This window comes from Pteropus alecto, unplaced genomic scaffold (genome assembly GCF_000325575.1).
Source record: "Pteropus alecto unplaced genomic scaffold, ASM32557v1 scaffold86, whole genome shotgun sequence".
NCBI lineage: Eukaryota > Metazoa > Chordata > Mammalia > Chiroptera > Pteropodidae > Pteropus > Pteropus alecto.
The window spans coordinates 26419753-26447207 of NW_006442109.1; the positions used below are offsets into that span (position 1 = coordinate 26419753).

At 43.2% G+C, this 27455-nt stretch overlaps 1 protein-coding gene across 2 annotated transcripts in view; it reads left to right on the forward strand.

Annotated features, from left to right (window-relative positions):
• The window catches only part of TGM5 (transglutaminase 5), a 22404-nt gene extending 550 nt beyond the window's left edge, over positions 1–21854 (forward strand). Inside the window, exons 2-13 of one of the 2 annotated variants that reach the window (XM_006920443.2) lie at positions 3652–3831; positions 3915–4160; positions 5278–5396; positions 7618–7746; positions 8353–8530; positions 15436–15574; positions 16198–16301; positions 16408–16647; positions 19149–19514; positions 19976–20136; positions 21366–21499; positions 21689–21854. In XM_006920443.2, coding sequence (XP_006920505.1) covers positions 3652–3831; positions 3915–4160; positions 5278–5396; positions 7618–7746; positions 8353–8530; positions 15436–15574; positions 16198–16301; positions 16408–16647; positions 19149–19514; positions 19976–20136; positions 21366–21499; positions 21689–21842 — 2150 coding nt within the window. In that variant the 3' untranslated portion in view covers positions 21843–21854. The remainder of the gene's footprint in view (positions 1–3651; positions 3832–3914; positions 4161–5277; positions 5397–7617; positions 7747–8352; positions 8531–15435; positions 15575–16197; positions 16302–16407; positions 16648–19148; positions 19515–19975; positions 20137–21365; positions 21500–21688) is intronic. The other variant, XM_006920444.2, reaches the window with a different exon arrangement.
• Positions 21855–27455: the final 5601 nt, after the last annotated feature.

The following is a 27455-nucleotide window of genomic DNA, read 5'->3' on the forward strand; positions in this document are numbered from 1 at the left end:
AAGTTAGTTGAAACCATTTACAGAAATGAGTGAAAAACTCTAAAATGTAATAACTTCACCTTCATTTACTGTGTTTTGTGTTTAAACCTTTATTCTTACATTTTTATAAGTTTTAATTACATAAGAAACATACCAATACATAGTTGGAGTAAAATAAAGCAATAATTACAGATAAAGCTACTGTTCCCTTACTGCCACCCAACCCAGCCTCATCTCCAGAGAGACCACTGTTACCAGTCTTTTGTCTATACATTTATATTCATACATATATGCTCAATGTAATGCATAATATTAGCATGTATGGATGCTTTTTTTTTTTTCATGCCACTCAGTACCTATAGATTTACCTCAACGTTTTTCACATTGCATAGTATTTTATATTATGGATGTAAGTAATTTACTTATCCAGTCCTCTATAGATGGGCATTTAGGTTGATTCCCATTTTTCAACTATACAAGCAATGTGGCAATACATATTCTCATCTATGCCTCCTTGTGCTTGTGAGTGACTTTCTCTCTAGGATAGATACTGAGATTAATTTAAAAGTTCTTCCTATAATGTTCTTTCTATTTTATTGATCATTTCACCCCATTCTTCCTACACATCAAGGAGAACAAATATGCCCAATGTGAAATGTACCTCCTATTTGAATATCTGGTGTTTGGGCTGAAGAATAATCCCTGTGTTATGGGTAGAGATTAACTTAACCAGGATATATCCAGAGGATGAGCTTTGGCCCCAGTGCTGCTGTCAGGCAGATGCTGCCACTCCTGTTGAATAGTTTGGGTCATGTGCCCCACCTGGATAGGGGCCAGTGAGCAATCTCTGTCTAGTCAATTAGTCTCCAAAATGGATGAGCTGCTTTTTCCACTACTAGAAAAAAGCCAAGTGCTTTCCAGGCTGGCAGTGGGTCAGATATCCTTTCTGAACATGAGCGAGGCCAGCAGTGGGCGGTAGCTATTGATTAACGGAAAGAGCACAGGACTTGGGCCAACATCCCTAGATTTAACCTTCAGAAAGACATTTAATCTGCCTGAACCTTGGTTTTCTCAACTCTGAATGTGAATGACATGACATTTCATGCTTCCACTGTTGTCATGAGGATTCAAAGAGATAACTGTCCTAGGGTACCTAAGGCAGTGCCTATCACAGAGTAATCAAGCCCTCAATAAGGTGTTCATTGAATCTGAAATCGGAAATAAGTATGGGGTGATTATGCAAAATATTGAGAATTTTATTCAACCTAGCAAACATTTTTTAATACCTCCAATGTGCTGATCATTATGCTTATATTTCTTTTATAAAAAACCCCTTACCCATTAGCAGTCATACCCCATTTTCCCCTCCCCCAACCCCTGGTAAACCCTAATCTACTTTCTGTCTTTATGAATTTTCTAGTCCGCATATTTCACATAAATTGAATCATATAATATGTGACCTTTTGTGTCTAGCTTCTTTCACTTAGCATAATAATTTCAAGGTTCATCTACATTTGTGGATTGTGTCAGTACTGCATTCCTTTTTTATGGATGAATAATATTCCTTTGTATAGGTATACCACATTTTGTTTATCCATTAATCATTTGATAGACATTTGGGTTGTAACCATTTGGGGCTATTATAAATGATACTGCTATCAACATTCATGTACAGATTTTGCGTGAACATTTTCTCAATCTCTTGGGTATAAGAGTGGAATCTTGAGGAGTGGAAGTGCTGGATCATTTGGTAACTCTAAGTTTAACATTTTGAGGAACTGCCAGACTGTTTTCCAAAGTAGCTGCACCATTTTACAATAGCACCAGCAGTCTATAACTGTTCCAATCTCTCTACATCTTCACCAACACTTGTTATTTTTTTGTCTTTCTTGTTATAGCCACCTTAGTGGGACTTCCAGTACAATGTTGAATAGATGGAATGAGAGTGGACATCCTTGTCTTCCACCTTATCTTAGTGGGGAAGGCATTTAGTCTTTCACTATTAAGCATGGTGTTAGCTGTGAGATTTTCATAGATAGCCTTTGTCAGGTTGAGGAAATTTCCTTCTATTCTTAGTTTGTTGAGTACTTTTATTATGAAAGAATATTGGATTTTGTCAAATGCTTTGGTTCATATTTCTTAAATTTTAAATACAGTTGAGACAAAACAGCTAAGCCTCTGTCCTCATCGACTTATATCTACAGGTGGAAGACAGACAAAAAAATAACTACAAAACTATCTTAACATGTAATGCTGAGCCCGAAACTAGTAGGCTCTCAGTAAAATTTTGTTGATATAAATGAACGAATGAGCATGATATTAATTTGTCAGTTAAGTAGTTAAGTTTCTCTATAAGTGATGCGGTTAAGTGCTGTAGAACAGTCCGAGGTAAGAAGGAGGGTGAGCCAACTGGGACAGGCTTCATAAAGGTGGATCTTGAATAGGCATTGGAGGACAGGTAGAATTTGAATTGATAGTGAAGGGGCATGCTGACTAGGGGCTATAGCAGAATCAAAATACATGGACATGTAAGGCTATCATTTGCTTGGGGACAGATTGGCTGAAGGAGAAGATCCATACTGGAAGTGGTGAGAAGTAAGAATGGAAGTTTAAGTTAAGACTAGGTATGGAAGATCATAAGTGTCAGGTTAAGGAGCGTGCCTTTTGTATGGTGGGCTATAGCGTATTTAGAACTTTTAAAGCAAAAAGATGGCATGCTCAAATTGTCTTGGGGAAAGGTAATCTGGCGACGTGTTAAGGGGTAGGTGATGTGGAGAGACAGGAAGCAGGAGACCTGATGGAGGCTGTTACAGTCACTAGGAGTAGGGTGAGAAAGTCAGAATTATGTAAATGTGGAAAGAGACAGATGGACATCACAGACATTTTAATGGAAGGAGTGAAGGGACTTATGACATATCTATGAACATAGGCTGAGAAGGAGCTAGGTGAGCCAATTGTGATTTAAAGGTTGTGAGCCCAGGTGCCTGTGGACCATTGTAGGACCAAAATAAATTCCTTCCAGGGGAGGCACACTTGGAGAACAGTGAGGTCAGTCTGTATCTTAGCAGAAGTTCCAGAAGCCTAGGGGTGGGCCTTTCTTTGACTGTCCTCAGCATCCCAGCTTCTGAAGCATTGGGCACATGGCATCAGTGGTAGTCAGAGAGCTAGAAAATTACTAAAAGCACAACAGCTAATCCAGGGATAGTTAACTTAAGGGCAGCTAACCCAGGGACTTGGTTCCAGATCTGGAGGCTGGTACAGGGACAAGTGAAACTCTTAACTTGTATCTAAGAATGTGGATGCTGACATGAAATCTGGGGACATGGTAGTCTAAAATGAGCAAAGTTGGTCAGGCCAACAGAAGAAGTTGAACAGAGAGAAAAAACCTATGCACCTCCAGGAGGACGGAAGGGAGGTGGACTAGAAGGTCAGAGAAGCAGGGAAGGAAGAGAGGAAAGAAATAAGAAAGAAGTACTTACATGCATGGAGCCTCATTTAATCCTCATACCAACCCTGTAAGGCTGGTATAGATTCTATTTTACCAACTTAGAAACTGAGGCTCAGAGAGGCTAAGCTTCTTTCTCAAGTTTCCACAACTGGTAAGTGGTGGACGGGACTGAACGAGTCTACATGGCCCTGCTCTTTCGTCTGCCCCTGGCTGCCCCATCCTAGGGCTAGAGTTGTCCGTCATAGACTTCCGGAGCTCCTGGAACAACATGCGGCACCACACAGAGGAAATAAGCTCTGACCGCCTCCTTGTTCGCCGGGGTCAGGCTTTCAACATCACTCTGTACTTCAGTAACCGGGGCTTCCAGCTGGGCCTGGACAATATCATCTTCGTGGTTGAGACTGGTGAGGACCCCTGCTGGTACAGGGCTGTGTGTATGTGGGGTGGGGGATCACCTCAGAGGGCCTCAGCTCTGCTTCCCTCCCAGGACCACTGCCAGACTTGGCCAAGGGGACTCGAGCTGTGTTCAGCCTGGCAGATCATCGTGGTCCCAGTCCTTGGATAGCCTCACTGGAGACCAACAGGGCCACCTCCCTGGAGGTGAGCCTGTATGCCCCTCCCACGGCGTCCATGGGTCGGTACCTTTTGAAAGTTCACATCGACTCCTTCCAGGGGTCTGTCACAGCCTATCAGCTTGGAGAGTTCATTCTGCTCTTCAATCCCTGGTGCCCAGGTAAGGCAGAGTGCCCAAGTGGGATTCCCTTGTCTCTGCCCCTTTGTCAATGCCTCAGAGAGCCAGGCTCAAGGATTTCTACACCCTTGCTCCCTGGGAAACCAAAAATCTCCCCAATCCCATGCAGTCAGCATTACCCTTCGACCACCAACAAGTAGGGCAGGGAGAACTTGCTATTTATTTACTTATCTAAAATTTTAAAATTATAAACCAAGTTATCTTTACTTAAAAGGAAAACTATTATAATTAAATTTGAACACTATTAACATTTACCTTTATTATACATTTTCAAGTCAACTCGAGTTTCTTCATTTAAGAGTGATAAGTGCATTGTGGAATGGAATAAAGAGCAAAACAACGCAGAACGAAAAATTAAATAAAAGAAAGAAAGGACAAGGCAAAAAGTGAAACCTTACCCCAATCTCCAGGTTCCATTGTCCAGAACAAAACTGTTAGCCTTTTCCTGTGCAGCCTTACGAAAATGTTCTGTGCTTAACCAAATACGTATTTATGCACGTGTGTATGTGATTATACAACGCATAACACGAAGGGGATTATTTTATACAGATCATGCTCTAACTTGCTTTTTTCATTTAAAAATTCAACTTTGGACGTATTTTCCTAGCAGTACATTTTTTTTTTAACGGCTACAATTTCTCCACTATTTCGATGCACCTCTTTCCTCTTTTTTGCCTATTGGCATTCTCTAGATTTTCTGGAATGAATATGTGTTGCTTTTTGATATTAAAAATATCTTTTTAAAATTAAGAATTCATGTGTGATTTGGACAAATTATTTATCACTCTGAGCCTGTTTTCTCAACCTTAAAATGGGGGCTAGGATGTAAATGTGCTTTGCAAAACAAGAAATTCCACCAAAGGTAAATTTTTACTATTCCTCTTGATGTTCACATTGAGCCTGTTGCTGATGTTGAGGCATGGTGGAGAGTAGGTCTTTCCTAGACCTACCCAGAGACACTTACCCTCTGCTGCCCCTCTTATCATCCAGTGCCCTCCTCAGAGCTCAGTTTCCATGGCACTGTGCCTCCTTGGGATGGGAATGGGCAGGAAGGGCAAGATGACCTTTCTGCTTTGTGTTTTCCCACTTTGATTCCTAGAGGACACTGTCTATTTGGACAGTGAGCCCCAGAGGCAGGAGTATGTCATGAATGATTACGGCTTCGTCTACCAAGGGAACAAGAACTGGATCCGCCCTTGCCCTTGGAACTACGGACAAGTGAGTCTCAGCCCCGCTCATGAACCATTCAGGGGAGAGGGGAGCCGGAGGGGATCTGGGAGGGTGCCCCTTAAGCAAAATTCCTCCAGAACTGCTGACAAATGGGAACTAAATGGCACCAGAAGGATGTGCAATATGATCCCAGGGAGCTAGAGGAGCAGCCATAGAAAGTTGGAAGGTGTACTATGCTGATCATGTCTGAATTGGACAATAGGATTAGAGAAGGAAGGGCAGCTAAAGGTACTTACCCAGGGATTCCACTGAGTTTGACGGTGAAGATGAAGTGACAACGGTGACAGCGGCCATAATGGTGCCCATTTTTTTGTTAACTGTGTTTCCAGTGTGGTATATGTTCCTCTACATTTTGTTTCCCACACATGTTCTAAAAACGTGATTTTATTTGTTAGAAGAGCATCGTATTAATCACAATGCTCTGTAACTTCTGTCTTGCCAAAAGCCTGCTTCCTGTGTAAAGCTCGGCCTCTAGCAGGTACTCTAGGAAGTCCAGGACCAATTCAGGGAAGAGGGTTCTTGAGGCTGAGCCCCAGCACCAGAACGCTATTCAGGAGAGAGGACCAGCCCCGGCTGCCCAGAAAGGGTGTCGGCTGGGAAATCCTAGGGGTGCTTGTGGAGTCTTGTATCAGTTTGATATGGGTTCCTCTCCTGGACTTGTCCGACACATGCGCCCTGAGGCCCAGCCTAGGTAGATATAGTCAAGATGAGACATGGCAGCCTCAACTGGCCCAAACCGACATCCCCAACCCCTCACTCAGCATGGGCAGATGGGGATCCTCGAAAGCACCCCTATAGGAGTCTGTTGTCATCTATGAGAAACAGAAGTGAGAAGTTGCTGCTTTCTGAGCCCCAGGTTCCACTCTCCCTTCCCCCTTATTCAATGAACATACGTTGAATACCTGCTCAGTGCCAGGCAGAGCTCTAGGTGCTACAGATATAATAATGAATAAAACACTGCCCCTGAGCCCACAGTGTAGTAGGAACTCAGTCATATAAACAACATGATATGTAAAGATTGCCAGACAGGCACAGGGTGTTCTGGCAGCCTGAAGCAAGAGCACTTGGCTGGGCATGAGGCTGTCAGGGAAGCTTCTCGGAAGAGGAGACGCTTGAACTGAGCGTGCCAATTGCGGGAAGGCAGGGAAAATATCCCAGGCAGAGGAAAGAATGAGTAAAGACACAAAGGCGAAAAACAGTTTAGCCTACTGCAGAGGTTACAAGGAATCTGGTATTGCTGGAGCAAAATTGGTGAGGCAGGGGGTATTGAGACACTAGGCTAGAGAAATCGAACGGTCTTGTGTGATTTGTAGAGGAGGTTAGTACTTTGATTCTGTAGGCCATAGGGGCCTTTGAACATTTTAAAGCAGAAAAGTGAACTGATCAAACTGTCTCCTGGGGAAGATGAATCAGAGAAGCCTCCTAATCTTGTTTATTGTTCAGCATTACATGGAATCAATTTATTCATTTACTCTCATTCAACAAAGATGCACAGAATCTCTATAATGTGCTGGACACTGTAGAGTTGTAGAGTTGCAAGAAGGTGTTGAGTTGCAAGAAGAGCTGGAGAGAGACGGAGCATACACACAGGCAGGGAAGGCAGACCTCGACTACGTCATTACAATTGTGTCTGATGAGTAAAGTTGTAGCCAGGGCTATGGAGCTAAACCAGGCTCAGGCTCAGGGAAAGCCTCAGAAGAAGTGGCATTCACACCCAGCCTAAAGGATGGGAGGCAGCCTGCCTTGGGTGGGAAGTTTCCATAACTCACATGCTATTAGTCAGTCTACAGCCCCACTGAATCACAGGCACCATTGCAAGCTGGCACCATCACCTCACCAGTAGCTGCCAATGCTAAGCTGGGGGTGGAAGAAGAGGCAGTGCGATTTTAACAAGAACATTCCATGAGCTCCAAGAGTGTGGGGATTGAGGAGAGAAAAAGGAGAAATAGACTTTTCAGCCAGTCAGACACATTGGAAAAAATTCCAGGGATTTGACATTCAGGACATAAAAACTGTGACCCCAGAGATTTGAGACCCTGCACCTGCCCAGTAGCCAGTTCATGGCTGTGCTACTGGACATAGTTATCTTCCAAATAGGTCTATATTCCACAGACACACTCCATTGGAGAGCTGGGTGGCTCATGTATCTCTTTCCATATCTACATGTGCCAAGCATGAGTGCCTTGCCTCTCTGCATTTCCCCTTGCAGTTTGAAGAGAATATCATAGACATCTGCCTGGAGTTGCTAGACAAGAGCCTGAACTTCCAGAGTGACCCAGCCATGGACTGCGCCCTGCGGGGAAGCCCCGTCTATATCAGCAGAGTGGTGTGTGCCATGGTGAGCTTGGGTCTGGCTTTGTCCACCCAGGGTATGTCCGGGGTGGGAGAAAGCTGTGCTGGGAAAGCCCTGACCATTCGCAGTTGCCCTTGGGCAATGGGAGAATGAATTGTTCAGAGGCACGGGCCCTCTTGCAAAGCCATTTTAGATAAGACTAATGAAAGAGTTTGGCTAACAGGTTTTCTTAACTGAGCTCTGAAATAGCTGGATGTAGGCCCTCACCTCTATTAATTCCAAATTGCATGTTTTGGGAAAGGCTGAATGTAGCTCTGGTTTGTGAAATGGTCTTACTGTTTCTAAATTTCCTTTGCTCTGAAGTATTTTTAAAAGCTCTCAGAGCCAAGCTCTAGGTTTGCAAGGGATAGGGAGGTGGGGGTTAAAGGTGTGTGTAGAAATAAATAATAAACTAGTTAACAGTGGAGCACAAATCAGAATAGCTAGCTTCCCACCCTGACTCCTCCCCCAGCAGGTCTAGAAATTCACAGGTAAAAGTAGATCAAAGTCTCCTCTGTGTCTCAGGCCCATGGGCCTTGCAAAGTAGCCCACACATCAAATTTGGTGAGGAAAAGGATGCTACTAATTCTTCTATATATGGTTTCTCTTCAGATCAACAGCAATGATGACAATGGGGTGCTCAATGGAAGATGGAGTGAGAATTACTCAGATGGCATCAATCCTGCAGAGTGGACCGGCAGCGTGGCCATCCTGAGACAATGGCATGCCACAGGCTGCCAGCCAGTGCGCTATGGGCAGTGCTGGGTCTTTGCAGCCATCATGTGCACAGGTAGGGAGTAGAAAGTTCCTCATGAAAATGCAATGGCTCATGTATTAGCCCTCCGAATAACTCTTGTCTCCAACTTACACGGTTCCCACAAAGGGACATTTGGAAAGAAGCCCTCTCCAGCAAAAATGTCTCATCACTAACCTCTAGGCTTCACATATCTTCACATAACCTCTAGGCTTATTTCAGAGGATGGTTCTAAGGTAGAAATCACACACTTCCCAGAACCCGGTGCCCTTCCAGTCTTCTGATTGTGGATAGCCTAACAGAATATTCCTAAGAACCTGACTGAAAATTATCTGATAAAAGATAGGAATGAGATGAGAGACCGAGTAATTAGAAAACTTACAAACTGGTTAGCACGGAGAATGGTTTTAGTGAAGTTGTTCATATGAGAGGGAAATGTGCATCTGAGCAGTGATATGGGCCATGGGGTTAGAACAAGATGGCAGCTGAAGTATGATAACCTTGAATTTGGAGTTGTCACAAGTTCAGAGGGCCTGGAGGCCTGGGTCAGGCCAGAGAATTACAAGGTGGGAGGAAATGGGAGGTCATGTTTTCAGATAGGGAGTGGATGCAACATTAGTAGAAGAAAAGTTGAAATATAGGCACAGGAAAAGAAAGTAAATGGAAGTTGGTTTGCATGTGGCATGTGGAGGTAGCAGGAGGAGAACTCTGCCTCACCGAGGACCAACTCTTGCTCCTGGCCATCACCCTCACCCTGCCCCCCTGCCTAGGCTGGCTCTCAGCCTCCTGGCATGCATATCCATGCCAAGGGGGAAGATGCCAAGTATGGCTTTCGCTCACAGCACTCTCCAGTCCAATCCAGCGAGACCAGATCTGTCCACAACTTGGTATTTATTAAGAACCGAGGCCTTTCACGTAGAAATTCCCTTTAAGACAAGGCCTGGTGCAGTCTGTGTGCATGTGTGCACTGCAGCTCCGGGCTCGTGGAGGGAGCCTAGAGAGCCGTGGGCTGCTGAGCAAGGGCCAGGCCTCTGTCCAAGGGCACAAGGAGGTTTCCGTCAACACCCGCAGTGGGTGACTTCACACGGATTGGTGAGGAGGAAGCCCTAAGCTACTCCCATGCAGCTGCACACACCCACCTTGAGTTGGATGCTTCGATTGCTCAAAGAATCCCTGTTTTTTGGATAAGAAATCAAGAATTTGACAGCTTTGATACACAAAATGACAGACATTTGGGTGAACTGGGATGTCTGAATCATCCAGGGAGGAGGCATAAGAATGACAGAATGGATCGATCTTGTACACGATAGAGAGGGAAACTTCTTGTGCATGGGAAAGCCTAGAATCTAATGGGCCAGGGATATGTGTGTAGAAGGAGAGGGCCAGGGGTTTGGGTGCACTTGTCTGGAACTGGGTGATGACAGAGGTAGAGCCAGAGAATGGAGATTATGTAAGGAGAGCAGACCAATAAAAATGTTCATGAGAATTATGGCCCTTTAGTGACTTGGGAAGCAGAGGGTTGGGCAAAGTGGGTCAAATGTAGCTCAGACAGCACCAGTCTTCCCCAAAAGAGCTACTATGTTGTATATTAGAAATATATCAGTTTGAAAAACTCATTCATTTATCCAACAATACTTATTATATGCTAGGCATTGTGCTTCAAATACTTTTGAGTACAAAAATGAGTAAGACCCAGTCTCTATCTTCCATTAAAAGTTAGGAGTAGATCAAACTCCTTAACCCAATTCAGCTGCCAAAGCACGTTTGTTGTTGTTGTTGTTGTTTGTTTCACAATCACAATAGCTGATATTTATTGAGGACTTCCTTTGTGCTAGGAATTGTGTTAAAATCTTGACAGCCTAGAGTAATGGTGAAGCATACGAGGGTTCTGGAGGTAGACTGCTTGGGTTTAAATACCAGCACTATAATTAGTTGGCTGAGTAACCTTGGGCAAGTCACTCAACATGTTCCTCAGTTTCCTCAGCCATATGGCGGGGAAAGTAATAGTACCTACCTTGCAGAGTTATTGAAAGGATTTGAGTGAGTTCATACATGGAGAATGCTTAGACTAGAGCCTGGCTACAGCAAGTATTCAGTATCAAGTAGAATGGTCTAGTCTGATCCCCCAAATGACCTTAGGAGGTAGGTTTTATCATTATCTCAGTTTTGCAGATGAAGAAATTGAGTGGCAGAGTCAATCTCGCATCCAGGTCTGGCTGGCTCTAACCACTAGGTTATATACTGTGCAAACTCCTGGTGGCTGCCATTTATCCAGCATTCCTCATACTTCAGGCACTCACTGGGCACTTTTCCTTTTTTTAATCCTCACGACCACCTGCAAAGTAGATATCAATACCGTCACTTTACAGATGAGAAAACTGAGGTTTAAAGTGACCATGTGACTCTCGTTTGATTTAGAAGTAGATTCTCCAACCCTAGCAGCTCTGCCTCCCAGTATTGCCTTTCAATGTCAACATATTGATTTCAACTTCCTAAAGAAAAATCACACACACACAAAAACGAGACTTTGGATGCATCAAAGATAATGTTATAATTTTTGGATAGGCTGTTTCCTTGACATCCATTTAGTTGAGCATTATTTTGGAAATTTCAGAAAAATCCTTGGCCTACGTTTCCTATGCTCAGGGCCAGCTGCTCATCAGCTCTCAGTCATCAGGCTTTTCCTGTTCTGGCTATCCACTCCTTGTGACAAGGTCAGGTCCCTCAGCCCTTGGCTGAGGTCTGTGGAGTAGCCTGGGAGCCTTGCACTGTAACAAGGGAACAGAGGGAACAGTGATGTTCTCTTGCCTAAAAATTTTTCCCAAAGCCAGGTGTCCAAAAGCCACTTATTGTATGATTCCGTATATGTGAAATGCCCAGAATAGGCAAATTCATAGAGACAGAGAGTGGACTAATGGTTGCCTAGGGCTAGGGTGAGGGGAGAATGGAAAGTGACTGCTAGTGGGCACGGAGTTTCTTTTTGAGGTGATAAACGTTCTGGGATTGGATAATGGAGATTGTTATACCACCTGTACTACCAAACACTGAATTATACACTCTAAAAGGGTGCATTTTATGGTATGTAAATTATCTCAATATAGTTGTTTTTTAAAAAATGCCAGGCATCCTGGGAATGTGCCTGGTCAAGGCCAGCTCCTGCCCACAACTTCATAGGTAGGGGTGGGGGCAGAAGTGAGGGGCTGAGGGTCGGAAGACTCTGAACATGTGACTGTGAGCAGGTCTATGAGACTCTATCTCCTCTTCTGTAAAATTGGATCCTGGGCCCAGAGTCATGGCAGGATATGGTGTAGAGACGAAGAGGCTGGGTGTTTGGGGCTGGGCCCTCCTTTCTTCACCCAAAACTAATCTAAGAATTCTTCTCACTTGTTTGTATAATAATCTCTATAAATTATCTCATTATCTTCATTCCAGTATAATAACTCTTGTCCTCATTATTTTTACTGAGCCCTTTCCTCTCAACCAAAGAACTTCAGTCAGGGCACCAGTGTGTTATTTTGTCTCAATCTTTGGCTTAAACACAAATCTACCATTATTTTCCATTTGATTTATTATGAGACATCAAAGATTACATGGAATGTTCCCTCACAGGGTTATGGGTTAATATATGGCAAGCCTTAGAAAAATACCTGGCACATGGTAACTTTTACATAACTATATTATTATTAACTATAATAATTAGACTGATACTTTTAAAATTCTGCCTCTTAGGCTCCAAAGTTCGGGCTGGCTCTCGTTTAAAAGGTATTTCTAGCCATCCCCCAAACATCAGTTCTCTATGCTCTACCACTTCTCAACTTTATTTCCTTCTTTTGTTTCTTGGAGTGTTTAGAATTAAATTAATCATATTTCTCATGCCATGACATGTATCATAATAGGTCTGCTTCGGGCCTCTCTTTTAAACAACTAATTAACTAATCAATTGATTTCCCTGCCCTATTTATCTCATAACCCATTTCTATTCACCTCCCCCCATGATAGAGAAACATTTTGATGTGTTTAATATGCAGCATTGTATTTGAATGTGTTCTCACAAAAAAGTGCACTGTTATCTTTGTGCAATATTTTGTCCAGTATGTTTTCCGTTTTATAGATTATATTTTTCACCTTTAGATGTTCCATTGGGTCTTTTTTCTATTTTTCTTATTATATTCATGTTTTTCTTTACTTCTTCTTGACCATATTTATAGTATTTTAAATAGCTGTTTTAAGGTCCTTGTCAGCTAATTCCATTATCTCTGTTATTTATGAATCTAATTCTATTGATTGATATTTTTCCTGATTATGGGTCATATATTCTTGCTTCTTTACATGTTTGTAATTTTTTAAAATAGGCTTTATTACAAATTTATTTTATTTTTTAAGGCTTTTTTAAAGATCAGTTTTAGGTTTCATTGTCACTGCAGAAAGGAGAGAACAGTTCAAATATGACTTCATGATGACATCTGAAAGACCAAGGCAATATAACCATCTTCTTACAGGGGACAATTAAAGGCATGGTAGGGGTAGCAGGAAGTGATACTTTCACCTCTTGGAAGCTTAGTGCATCCAGGAAGAATTAAAAGATGTTAAAAATCATCATATTTAAATGCAATTACTTTGACTCTATTAGAGTTTTGACTGTATTCTTCAATGTAAGCCATGGAAGTATGGTAGCAAAAGTAACCAAGTGACTTCCAGTAAATAAATAAATTGAACTCTAATTTTCCACTCATTTCTCTTATAAAATTGGAGTTACATTCCACATGAGGAGGCAGGAGTGGTGGTGAAGGGGAAGAACTTATGAGAAGCCTTCACGGCCAGTTCTGAAATAGATCACAAGTTTTAACACACCATCAGGACAGTGTCCACCACGAGTCAGAAATGAAGCTACACTCCTTGAAGGCAGGAATGTCTTTTATTTTTATATACTCTGCATCTAACTCACTGCCTGGTTCATTGCAGCAGCTTGACACTTGTCACTGAATATGTGCTAAATGCTGAGTGAAGAGACATAGTAATTCATGCTAGGAGTGTGGCATTGTATAATATACCTTGGGAACACTTCAGTTCTTTTCTGACTCTGAGATCTTGTCCACCTTTTTCCGCACACATACAAATATACTCATATGGGTTTCTCTTTTACAAGGGACTCAGCTCGCACAAAATTGTCAGTGAAAGAGTTACCTGAGTCACATATCAAACTGTGAATCATGAGGAGTGATACTCTGCAGAAACCTCGTTCACAAGTTTAAGACAACTCACTGCAACACAAATTTAATGAGCTCTTGCCTCACTCCTGTCTCATGTTCCTTCAGTGACAGCTCTTCCAACCTTCACCCTCCCCTCTGAGACTGTCCTGTGTCACCTCCACCTATAACTCGCTTGTCAGCTCTGTTCACTCCCTGCCTTTGTTCCTTGGCCCTGTGCAGACCTGCCACTCCAAGGAGAACTCCAGGTTCCCCTTTGGGCTTCTCTCCTCCCTGTCCTGGCCTACATCCAAGAGTGTGTCCACACCCTGGCCTGGAGAGAGGCTTTGTGTCAAAGTATAAAAAGGAGCCTGAACTAAAATCTATAAGCAATTAAATGTTTGATATAAATATTTAAAGTAAAGACTATGAACATTTAAAAAAAAATGACAGTAGTTTGTGTGAAGAACCCTTAGAAATATCTATATTTTTGACTCAGTCATTTTAATTCCTGGAATCTGTCCCAAGGTGGTGGGGGTGAGGGGACTGATCTACAAAGATGTTCATCACAGCATTATTTACGACAGGGAAAAAATCAGAAACCAACAAATATCTAAAAATAATCACCACTAGAAATCCTGTTTTTGGCAAATATTTGATAGCACAGGAAAATGCTTCGGATACATAATATGACAAAAATACTAGAACGCTGAACTATGTGTATGATACTGGGAGGTGGCCTCAGAATTAAGTATAAGCTTAGCAGTGAAACCAGGATTTGAGGGATAGCTGTGTCACTTCCTTGCTGTGTGACTTTGGTGAGGGTAAGCCAACTTTTCTTAGCCTCTGATTCTTCATCTATAAAGTGGGGATAATAACAGCAGCTTTCATGTAGAGTTGTCCTGAGCATAATGTATGTAAAACAGCAACATGCCTGCTGGTAGATATTATAATTTTAATAATAATTATTATTATTATCATCGAATTGGATGGGCTGTCACTGTTGGACTTGGGAGGACAGGGATCCCCGGGGCATTGGTGGCAGGATGGGCTGGGGGATATTGCTGTTATTAAAAGAGTGCAGAAGGGGGAAAATATGGCAGAGGACAAAGAAAAGAAGTTGGAAGGGATGCTCCTCCAGGAATAAAGACAACATTTAACCTCTTCTTCAGAATTTCTCCACCAAGTACAGACTTGCTTTTCTAGGCTGTTGTTACACATTTTCCTGGCTGGATCTGTGATGCTTTCCTTGAGATGCTTTTAAGAAAATACACCCCTAGAAAAAGGGAGATCTAAGCCACAGAACTCTTTGCCTAAGAACCTGATGTTCTCAGCCAACAATCCTTGCCACAGGAAAGAAAACATTTCAGCTATTTGGCTTAAAGATGGAGATTTATGTCTGGGAGAGAAGTGAGACCCAGTCAGGCCAGAGTCTTGTCAAAGGAGGTATGCCTATCCCACTCTGCTGGTCCAGGCAGGAGAATCTGAACCTTGCTAGACTTTCTGTTGGCCCTGGCAGTGCTTATCAGAGCAACCAGCAGCCTTTGCATAAAGTCTTGTTTGTGATCCCAGAGAGAGGAGCTCAGGAAGGTGGGCAGGGAAGTTGGCAGCAACACCAACCAGCGCCCCAAACAGCTCCTGCTTGGTCCTGAAAGTGCCAAATGAATGATTTCCCTGGGCCCAAGGTCTCAAGTCCAGGAATCCATAGAGCTCCTGGATCCACAACCCACAAAAGATTTTCTGTACTTTTTGCAGTGATGAGATGCCTGGGGATCCCCACCCGAGTGGTCACCAACTTTGACTCTGGCCACGACACAGATGGAAACCTGATCATAGATGAGTATTATGACAACACAGGCAGGATTTTGAAGAATAAGAAGAAAGACACTGTCTGGTGAGAGACAACCTTTCAGTCTCTTTCTAGGGCAAACCCCACCAGCAGGAGGTAGGGCGGGACTGTGCCTATGAGCCTGCTGCCTGCTTAGGACTCCACCCCCACTTTCATCAGTCCCTGGGCTTGGTATCCCCAATCCTAAGTCTGGAACACAGCTGAACAAAATCAATGATTTTGAGTTTAGAATCCTCACATCACAAGAGCTCTCTGCCCTGGGTGAGGTTTTCCCCTTTGTCACCTTCATTTAATACTCAGCCTGTGACCGCGGGAGAGCCTGAAGTCTCACCTCCAGACACAAAGACCATGACTGCCTCTGTGAGTCAGCAGCACATACAGGAAAGGATCACGAGAAACTTTTTGAGAGAGAGTGAAGGATTTTTAACTTCAGTTGGTTTTGGAAGCCTTCGTTCTCATTTCACAAACAGAAGAAAGCTTCTTTAAAGCAGGTTTAGGCTCACAGGAGGAAGAGCTGTCACTACTCACCCACAGGCCTAGAGGGATCTAAGTCTGTCTTTCTATTTGGCAGTCCATTCACTCATCCTCCCATGCCTTGTTCCAGAAACAGAAGCACTACAAACTCCCATTGCTTCCTTTGACACTGGCTCCTCTGGCTTCTCCTTCAGGAATTTCCACGTCTGGAATGAGTGCTGGATGGCCCGAAACGACCTCCTTCCTGGATATGGAGGCTGGCAGGTGCTGGATGCTACACCTCAGGAGACAAGCAACGGTGAGGCTCTTCAGTAGAAAGGCAGAACCCACTCCCACGGAAACCACCCCTGCCCCTGACTGTCCCTGCAGCCAAGGCCCACCATGGCTTTTCCATTCTCCTTCAGGCTTTTACTGCTGCGGCCCTGCCTCTGTCAGAGCCATCAAAGAGGGAGAGGTGGATCTGAACTACGACACGGCCTTTGTCTTTTCCATGGTGAATGCTGACTGTGTGTCCTGGCTTGTCCGTGGAGGAAAGGAGCAGAGACTTCATCGAGACACAAATTCTGTTGGCAATTTTATCAGCACCAAGAGCATCCAGAGTGATGAGCGGGATGACATCACGGAGAAGTACAAGTATGAAGAAGGTACAACTAAGCCAGCTCCATTCAGAGTCCAAATCCTGTGGATGGATGCCTTCCCCCTACTCCAGAGACACCCCTCCCCTCCCCAGCCAACTGGGACAGGCCTCTGGGGAACTAGAGGGTATCTGCTGGGCAGGACCCAGGTCCACTGTTTCCTTGGTTCTTCGGTTTTAAGGTCCCAGTTGAGGCGTCCCCACTACCTCACTTCCTCATGCCAATACCACCCCATGTCCCACATCTGAGCACCTCCACAGATGTTCGTGTTGACTGTGGGGTCATTGACAGACATCTCACCAACAGTATATGAATTCTTGTCCCTGCCTTCCCCAAAAGTCAGCCTCCTACTGAAGGTAGTGGGAAACTTAGTAAACTCTCTTATTAATTAATTTAATTAATATTACTTAACTTACTGTTTAATTCACTGTATTTTATTGAGTGTGTGCAGAAAAGGTCAGACCACCAGCTGGTGCCAAGGCTGACATAAGGCCAGATGTTCACTTCTATGCCCACCCTTTGCAGAAGATGATTCTGAGAGGTGGGATACCTAACAGGGGCTTATTGCCCAAGCCAGCAGGGGCAAAGCGGCAGCTAAATTCCTGGAAATTGAGGAAGACTAACCACCAGGTTCAACCACAGGGAGCCAAGCTAAAAATAACCAGTTCATGAGGGTCAGAAGCTGGGTGAAGGGCAGGATCTGAGCAGTGGCTAGAGGAGAGGGGTAGCTGAGCAATTGCTGAAAATGCTGGCATGTAGGTATCTGTGGTTCATCTCTGTGGGCCAACACAGAGAAGCTCCATAATCCAAGCCTAGGAAAGGGCTACACAGCAAAAGACAAGCCCAGCAGTCTATCCATCACCCTCTCCACCTCTATTATCTTGGTTGGGATGCCCAGAATCAGATCCTGAGGCAAGGATCTAATGGAAGGAAGGAGAGTGAGTAAGCAAGACAGGGAAGGGAGGAAGCCTGTGCAGGGTGCCTCATCAAGCCTGTTAGCACCATGGGCAGCTGGAGCTCAGTCCTACTAGGGACCTCTGCCAGGGGAGTAGCTGTGGAAAATATAGGATGAATAATGCTTTAGTCTAACCATGTCCCCAATTATTTGTTAATTTGAAATTCAAACTAAATGGCCCTGTATTATTATTTGCTAAATCTGGCCACCCCATCAGTAATTCAGTGTAAACTGTAGAACAATACCACAGCCTTATCCCACCCAAAAGGCAAGGGAGCTAGGCTATTTATCCAAGGGAGCTAGGCTATTTATTTGGTGAGGGCTTGAGGGCTGCTCCTAGAGGGTGTAAATTCCTGAGCACTTTTGGTCTGCCCCACGCCTGGGCAGAGTCAACTCTGCTGGCAGAGAAAGCCTCAGACAAAGAGTAGTAGCAAGGCTAGAATTTGAAATTAAAGCAGGTGGCACCGAAATGTCAAGTGCCAAGGGAGTGTGGGCGGGGCATTGACAGCATTGCTACAAGGTCCACAGGCTTCCTCTGTGAACTTGGAGGGGTTTGGAGCTATGTTCCAGTGGGCCTGAGTGTGCTGCTCAGTCTGGCAGTATTCTGTCTCCTCCCACGCAGCTTGACAGGATCTGGGGGTGGAACAGACAATGGATGAGCTAAATCTGATCCACATCTCACTGGGTCCACTCTTACCGAAGCCAGTGTCTCAAGATCCTCTTCTGCCTGGAACAGGGCTTAGAAAACATCCAGAGCGAGGGGACAAAAGTGGCCTCTGCCTGGGGAGGCTGTGAAGATGCACTATTGGGGTGAGGCTGGGCCCTGGAGACAGTAAGTGGTCAGTAAAGGCAGCTGCTGGATTATTAGTGAAGCATGGGGCATATTCCTGCACATCCTGGGAGTATTCCTGCACATCCCAGCCGCAGAGCCTCCCCAGGACTGAGGTCGGGGAGCTCTAGGAACTCTGCTTGACTGAATTTCCTCTTTTTTTTTTTCCTCACTGTGGCCTCTCGGTTTTCCCAGGACCCAGTGAGATGTGGATCAGACCAATAATTTGGTTCTGGAACTGGAAATCATACCATGCCCTGTTGTCTTTAAGGGGCTTATTTTCTGCATTTGTGGGCCTTCTTCTTTCCCATAAGGAAGGCAGGATAGTCTAGTAGTCATGAGTACAGATTTTCAAGGTGGGTGGATTTGATTTCCACCTGGACTCTCTGCCCCTTTCAAGTTGTATGACTTGGGAACTGACATGACCTCTCTGAGGCCCGTTTTCCACATCTGTAGATGGATTAATAATAATAATAATAATAATAATAATAATAATAATAATAATAATACATCTCTCTCATGGTTGACGTGAGGGTGAAAGGAGTGAGTGCTCAGTAGAGTTTGACACTTAGAAAGCACCTAATGAATTGTAGGGAGTGTTTGTTGTTAGAAACGAGGGTTTTAGCACCCCTGCAGCGTTGGGGAGGCTGTTGAGAAGGAAGTACAACCATGGCTTAGCTTTTGGGCCAGCCTGGCCCACAGCTGGTACTGTCTCTGCCCTCCCAGGTTCTCCTCAGGAGAGGAAAGTGTTTCTGAAGGCTCTTCAGAAGCTGAAGATTGGAAGCTCCCAAGGCCCCTACGGAGCAGACTTGTCACCTTCCAGTCCCATGCATCTGAGCCACTATGGTCCTCGAAGCTCAGATTCACCTTCCCTTCGGCCCAGTGATGTTATCCAGGTTTCCCTGAAACTTCAGCTGCTCGACCCACCCAACATGGGCCAAAACATAAAGTTTGTCCTGCTGGCCCTCAACATGTCACCCCAGTTCAAGGACCTCAAAGTTAACCTGAGCGCCCAGTCTCTGATGCATGATGGAAGCCCCCTGCCTCCATTCTGGCAGGACACAGCCTTCATCACGCTCTCTCCTGAAGAAGGTATGGGCTTCTGGGTATGGGCATGGGGACTCTGTGTACACAGAGTGAGTTATGGAAATGCCAGTGGCATCAAGCTGGCCAAACAAGGATTCTGAGGGCTGACCCCTGTGACGCTAGTCTTTCCCCCAGCACAGATTCCTCCTTTTCTCCTTACTTCCTTCTCTCTTTCTCTTTTCTCCTATTCCTCTTCCTATCCTTCCTTTACTAAACCCAAGAAGTAGCCTGCTTTTGTAGGGGAGAACCTGAGCTTTGGAGTCATCTAAACTTTAGTTAGAGACTCAGCTCATCTATTTGCCAGAAGAATGAAATTGGGCAAGCCATTTCGCTTCTCAGACTCTGACTGAACTTTACTGGGGCATAGCACATGTTGGCTTTCTCCTCTCTATAAATGGGTTCCCAGATCTAGCAGGCCCAGCGGATTCCCCAACTAGTCTCACCTCATCCTTGTGTTCTCTCCCTAGCAAAGACTCATCCCTGCCAAATCCCCTATTCCCAATACAGCCAGTACTTATCAACAGACAAGCTGATCCGCATCAGTGCCCTCGGAGAAGAGAAGAGCTATCCCAAGAAGATCCTAGTGGACAAGATCATCACCTTAGCCTATCCCGCCATCATGATTAATGTAGGCAAGAGCCCTGCAAGTGGCCTGAGGGCTACTTGGGGTCAGCTGGGAGGAGGTGGAACCCTCTGAGAGCCTGCTCAAGAGAGCAGGCCCTTCTTTCCTCTGCCTCTTCTGGTGCTTCCAGATACCTTCTACCTGAATCAGGAGGTTTACCTGAAATCACAGGGTGAGGTCTCCATCCTCTGGCACCATTAGTGGCCTTATGGGCGGACCTTGAGCAGCTGCCATGGAGAGGTCCCTCTCTCATGCCACCTCCCATTGTTGGCCTTCCCCAGGGTCAATATGTGCTCAAATGGGAGGGACTTGAGTAGGGAGAGAACACTGCCTGAAGGTCAGCTCAAGTTTGATTTGGCATTTCCTGACTGTACATCCTTGGACAAGCCCCTGGGCCTCTGCTTCTTGAACTGTCACATGAGAGGATTAGACTAGATGGCCTCTGAAGACACCTCCTGACTAGATGTACTCTGAAGACACCTCCTGCTCTGACGTTCTGTGGTCCTCAGAATTGGAGGACTTACATAGGTCCCTTCCTTTAAGTGCCGTCTTCCCAAGGCCATGCAACTCCCAAATTCTGCTAAGTGAGCCTGTGGTGCCCCCTGGTGGGGTGCATGTGGCAAGCCCAGCCACAGGAGTCCATTTTAGGGAGGGTTTCCTGAGGCTACTTCCTTGCCTCTACAGCCTTGAATGAGTTTTTTACTCAGATTGGTGTGAAAAGAATTGAGCCAATTATGAAAAGAGGTGGTGGTGGTAATGGTGGAAGGGATCGGGTAGAAATGCAACATGAAGAAAGTGCCAAAGAAGATTCTATCTACTCAAGTTATGCATGAGAATCCTTTAGGAGCTATTGATTATTTAACGCTTGGATATATAATCCTTGGAGCAGAGGAAACATCACGGGAGGCACCCAGTTCATAAGACTTTTCCATATGCTGGGTCTAGTGATGTAAAATATTTTACACAAACATCCATACATGTATAAATGAAACAAAAGTTTCACATAACTATATCTTGTGTATTGTGCAGTGATATTTTCTTCTATTTCATTTTTTAAAAAATGCGATGACAATCTATTAAGTCGGTTTTAACTCATAGTTGGAAAAACACAGGCCATGGAAGTCCAGCTCTTCAGAAAATAGATCTAGGGAACAATGCCCTTCATGAAAGTGTAGTGAATTGGAAAATGAGACTAATTCTCTGCTCCTTCCTCTCCTCTGGAATTCTCTATTTAGGTTCTAGGAGTAGCCGTTGTGAATCAGCCACTCTCCGTACAGGTGATATTTTCAAACCCCCTCTCAGAGCAGGTCGCAGACTGTGTGCTGACTGTGGAAGGAAGTGGTCTCTTCAAGAAGCAGCAGAAAGTTATGTGAGTGCTGGGGGTGCTCAGCCTTTACTCTTGTCTTATCCTGGGGTTGATGCTATTCTTTCTGGACATGGGCCCTCAGACCAGGCTCTGAGAACACTGGGAAAGGAGAAACCAGCTTGCTGAGTGGAAAACGGTTTCGGAGTGATCATATTGCGTATGATTTTTGACATTCTTCTTTCTCTGCTGCAGCATTGGAGTCCTCAGACCCCAACACAGGGCCAGCATCACTCTAAAGACTGTCCCCTTCAAGAGTGGCCAAAGGCAGATCCAAGCTAATCTGAGGAGCAACAAGTTTAAAGACATCAAGGGTTACAGGAATGTCTACGTTGACTTGAGGTTATAAATTCTAGGACAAGAAGATGGATGCATAGATTTTAAGCTTCAGGAAAAGGAGCAAGTTCAAATGCAGCTGTGCCATTCCCCACCATAATAGAGGCTTTGAGGGGCTCTGACATGAGCAGCAGAAGAGATGCCAGTGATGGATAGTCCCCTGGGCAGTTTGCACAGCTCCCCAGGACTCTATTCAGAGGGCCCAGGGATTCCATGGCGTCCCATCCAGAAGTGTGAGATGGCACAGAGGTCCAATGAGACTGGTTGGAGTTGGCCATGACTTACTTCTCACCCAGATGCCAAGAAAAGAAGAAGACTGGCTTAGCATCTCACAATCATTTTGTCATTGCAATAGCTAATTTCTTAGTACCAATAAACTTCAGTCCTTGTTCTCATCTCCTTTGTGCACATGCAAACATCACTTTCCTTACAGTAGCTCCCACCTGTTTCCTGGATGCTAGGAGTATCCTATCGTTTCAATGAGTCTGTAGATAGTACGAAACCTTTTATATACTATGTTTTTTTCCTATACATACATACCTATGATAAAGTTTAATTTATAAATTAGACACAATAAAAGATTAACAGCAGTATAAAACAACAATCATAACAGTATACTGTAATGAAAGTTATGTGAATGTGGTCTCTGTTTCTCAAAATGTCTTTCGAATTGTTTATTTCTGGAATTTTCCATTTAATATTTTTGGACTGCAGTCAACTGCAGGTAACTGAAATGGCAGAAAGCAAAACTGAGGAAGAAGACTACTATAATTATTTCATTTTATTGAAATATTGCCTGCCAATCATGAAAAATGGTTTAAGGAAAAATCGTGGAGGGGACATCTTATAGAGACAATGAGCTCTGAAGTACTTGGAATATTTCGGCTACCACACCCTCTGACTCTTTCATGAATCCTGATATTAAGACCACATTCATTAACTCTTTTACTCAAAAAACATTCACTGCATTTCTACTAAGGTCCAGGCCCTGAGTTAGGCACCAAGGACATGAGAAGGACTAAGGCCTGTTCTCAAGGAGCTCAAGTCTAAGCACACGGTAGATGAAAAATAAACAGGAGGTTATAACGCAGAGTGGCAAGAATCACCACTGGGGTAAATGCAGGGTATTGTGGGAGCACGAGGAGGGGCAACTAGTCCAGTCTTAGGATTGTGGATCAAGGAGGGCTTCCTGGAGGGAGTGGCTTTAAGCTAAAAGATAAAGACTAAGAATTAGCCAGATAGACTCAAGGTCTCAGGGGCAGGGATGGAGTAAAGCAGTCAGGAACTGCAAGTCATTCAGATGGCTAGAGATCAGAGCAGGAGGGAGCAAGTAGCAGGAAAAAAAATGAGGCAAGCGCTAGGGAGTGAAGGTTTCAGATGGCAGTCTAAGGAGCTTGGACCACAATCATCTTCAGGCATCTGTTTCCTCAAAGTCTTGGATCACAGTCATTGCCTGTAATGCCAGTGCTTAAAGTTGATTCTATTTTGCAGAACCGAACAGACTTCATGTGCTTTGAGAAGCACTGAAAGTACAAATAGTTCTCTATCCTAGAGGCCAGCTTTGGGTCTACCACTTTTTCAAGAGTACAGCCAAAAAGAATTTGATTGCACAGTGCTCCCAGCTTGCCTTGGACCGCATAGATTAGGACTTGTCTTCAGACTACGGGAGCATGGAGGCAGGCCGAGTGCTTGTCATAGCAAGAGTGTTCAGGAAATGCTTGAGATGGGGTAATGTATGAATCTGTGAGAATGGGAAAAAGAGCTCTGTCATTCTTCACCAACGTAGAGGGAGAGGGATCAAGATTAGAAACAGAGGAAAATTGAAAGACTGATTTTAGAAACACATCACTTACATTCCATATATTTGGGGATTTTCTAGTTACTTTTTGTTACTGATTTCTTGCCCAGTTCCAACATGGTTAGAGAACAGACTCTGATTTTCATCCTTTGCAATTTGTTGAGACCCGTGGGCCAGCAGTTGGTCCATATTGATAAATGTTTCACATTTATAAATGTGTAGTCTGAGGTGTTGTGGCACATTGCTTTATATAAGTCCATTAGGTCGAGTTTGTTAATCAGTTGCTTGAATCCACATTCTTAGTAATTTTTTTGTTTGTTCTATAAATTACCGAGGGAAGTGTGTTAAAATCCCCCATTATGATTCTGGATTTATCTCTTTCTTCTTTTAATTTTGTCTATGGGGTGTTTTGAGGAGAGGGGCTATTTACATGGAGGTGTGCAGGAGATACGAAGCCATGGTAACTTTAGGGTACTTAGATCGCTTATGCCTGAAGGAGTGAGGTCAGGGAGAAATTGTTGGAAATAAGAGACAGAAAGAGCTGTATGGAAAGGGCTGCCTGCCAGGAACTATCACATTTGGTGACATTTGGGAGGGAATCAGGAGAATTAACACTTCAGCTTGCTCTTCTCCCACCCTCCGATTTTCTGCAGGTGCACCCTGCCCTCTCAGGCAAAGAACACAACAGGAGGCCAGAGAACAGGGAGCCCTGTGTAGGGTCCACATTGGTCAGTTTCTAGGGTACAGGACAAGACAGAGAAGGGTGTAGAACGGATCTGAAGGGGCAAATGGAGAATATCCACTAGAGGAAGTAACTAATTCCACTTCCTGACTTGAAAAGTACTGAGCCCCAGAGGGGAAAGCCCTGGCTGGGAAAAACAGTGGGTGAGATGCAGAGCTGGCCTTGGGTGACAGTCCATACTCCACTTTCGGATTAAAGGATCCCTCTTTTTTAAAGGGGTGACTCAAACATTGACAAAAATTGGTCTTTGAATTAGCTGAAATTGCCTATTTCTCATTTATAAACAGCATATTCTACAGCTACTCCTCCACAGTACAGCTGGCACTGCCCAGGAACTACCTTGCAAATGCCTTCATTATTCAGTACTGTGTGTCACACACTTGACAAAGGAGTCAAAGTTCTCACAGTTTATAGGAGCTACAGCTCAAACAAAAAACTTGTAACCGTGTATAGATATGCAAACATAGCTGGACTGCAGAGTCTGTCTGAAGTTCTGCAGTGAAGCCCAGCTGCTCATACACTTTTTCTGGGAGGTGTCCAGCTGTGGCACAATAAGGAAAAAGGAAGCGGCTCCATCCAGAACCCCAGCTCAGCTCCTCGCCTTTAGTGAGTTGACAGATTACACTCCCTTCTTCTTAATGCAGAAATATCCGAGCATTAACTCACAATTGTTTGGGTGAAAAAATCCTCCAGGAAATTTAAAAAGTCATGTTGTCTTTTAAACTGTTTTAAACTGGACTGCAGAACTGTCTAAGAAAAGAGTACCTCATTGAGACCTTTTTTGTATATATTAATTGAGCTACAAATTCAGAATGAAAGATCGAGATTTATGTTAACTGACTCTTAGTTTCCTTACATATTTTTAAACGTTGCCTCCTTTATGGAATAAGGAGAGCTGCCCAATTTGGGGGAGTAATAAACTTCCATCAAGAAAACCATTAAAAGACTATCAATGATTAATCTCATGTAGATATTAGCATTATCATGATAATTTAAAACTAAACATTCTAGGTAATCCTTGTTCAAATTCCTAATTCTTCAATCGTTCATTCAGTCAGTACATAAATGTGCCCTGAGCCCTCATGTTTACCACTGTGGGCAGGCAGAACGAAGGGTAAGGAGGCATTATATATCTTCATTTGTCGAAAGATATTTTCTTATACATATACATATATGTCATTATAAATTAACCATTTTTTTCTTCAGCGTTTTTCAAAATACTATTTCATTTGTCTTTTGCCTTCCATTGTTTTTATTGAGATGTCATCTATTAATATCATTTTGCTCCTTTGAAATAAATATGTGTTTTTAAAATATTTAAAATATCCTCCTTAGAGTTCTTAGCACTTCTTGAATTAGTGGCTTTAGTTTGGGAACATTCTTGACATTATCTCTTCAAACATTTCTTCTGCCCCATTTCCTCTCTTCTTCTGGGAGTACAATTTCACAGAGAATTTTTTCTAAAAGTCTTTTATGCTTCCTGTATTTTCTATTATTTTTTCTCTCCATGCTTAATTTGACCTATTGACTTATTTTCTAGTTCTGTTGTTAAACTCATCTGTAGTGTTTTTAATGTCAATTAATGTATTTTTCAATACTAGAATCTTCATTTGGTTATTTTCTACATATTTCGATCAGCTGAAATTCTATAGGTAGTGATCCATTTTCTTGAATATAATAATTGCATTTAAAAAGTCGGTGATAAATAACTCCAATATCTGGATCTCCTGTGGGCCTACTTCTATTGCTCATTTTTTTCTCTTGGTTCTTAGCCATTTGGTCTTGTTACCTGCTATGTCTGGTAATTTTAGATTGAATGTTAGATATTGTTTGTAAAAATCATAAAGATAAGGTCAGGCTCTGGACAACACTAATATCCTCAAGGGAATTTTCCTTCTAGCAGGCAGTTGCGGTAGGGAGAAGCACCATAATCCAGGTTGATTTAAATGGAATTTTACCACAGGCGATAAAAGCAAAAATAGACAAATGGGACTGCATCAAACTCTAGAACTTTCATTTATCAAAGGCACAATTAGCAGAGTGAAAAGGTAACCAATGGAATGGGAGAAAATATTTACAAATCATAATTTTGATAAGGGCTAATATCCTGAATATATAAAGGACTCTTACAACTCAACAACAAAAATATCAAATAATCCAATTTAAAACTGAGCATAGATTTGAATAGATATTCTTTCAAAGATGATATACAAATGGTCAACAAGCATATGAAAACATTCTCAGTATTACTAATCATAAGAAAAATGCAAATCAAAACTACATTCAGACATTGCCTCCCACTCATTAAGATGACTAATATCAAAAAAAAAAAAAACAGAAAATAACAAGCATTGGTGTGGATATGGAGAAGTTGGAACTCTTGTTCATTGTTGATGGATTGTAAAATGGTGCAAACGCATCAGAAAACAGTATGTTCCTCAAAAAATTTAAAATATAACTAACATATGATCCATCAATCCCACTTCTGGGTATATATGCAAAAGAATTGAAAGCAGGGTCTTGAAGAAATATTTAGACGCCCATGTTCATAGCACTATTCACAATAGCGAGAGGTGGAAGCAACTCAAATGTCCATCGACAAATGAATGGATAATCAAAATGTGGTATATACATACAATGGAGTACTATGCAGCCTTAAAAGGGAAGAAAATCTTGTCACACGCTACAACACAGATAAAATTTTAGGGCATGATACTATGTGAAATAAGTCTGGAACAAATTGATAAATGCTATTTGATTTCACTTATATGAAGTATCCAAATTAGTCAAATTAATATATATAGAAAGAAGAATGGTGATTACTAGAGGCTGAGGGCAGAAGGCAAAGGGGAGTTATGTTTAATGGGTATAGAGTCTCAGTTCCGTAAGATGAAAAGGTTCTGGATATCTCTCTCACAACAGTATCAAACTACTGAACCATACTCTTAAAAATGGTTAAGATGATCAATTTTATGAGGTGTTTTCTAGCACAATAAAGACTTTTTAAAACATCCTATGCTGTTCCAACATTTACAACTATATAAGGTAAATAATTATGATAATAGTAACATCCATAACCATGTCAG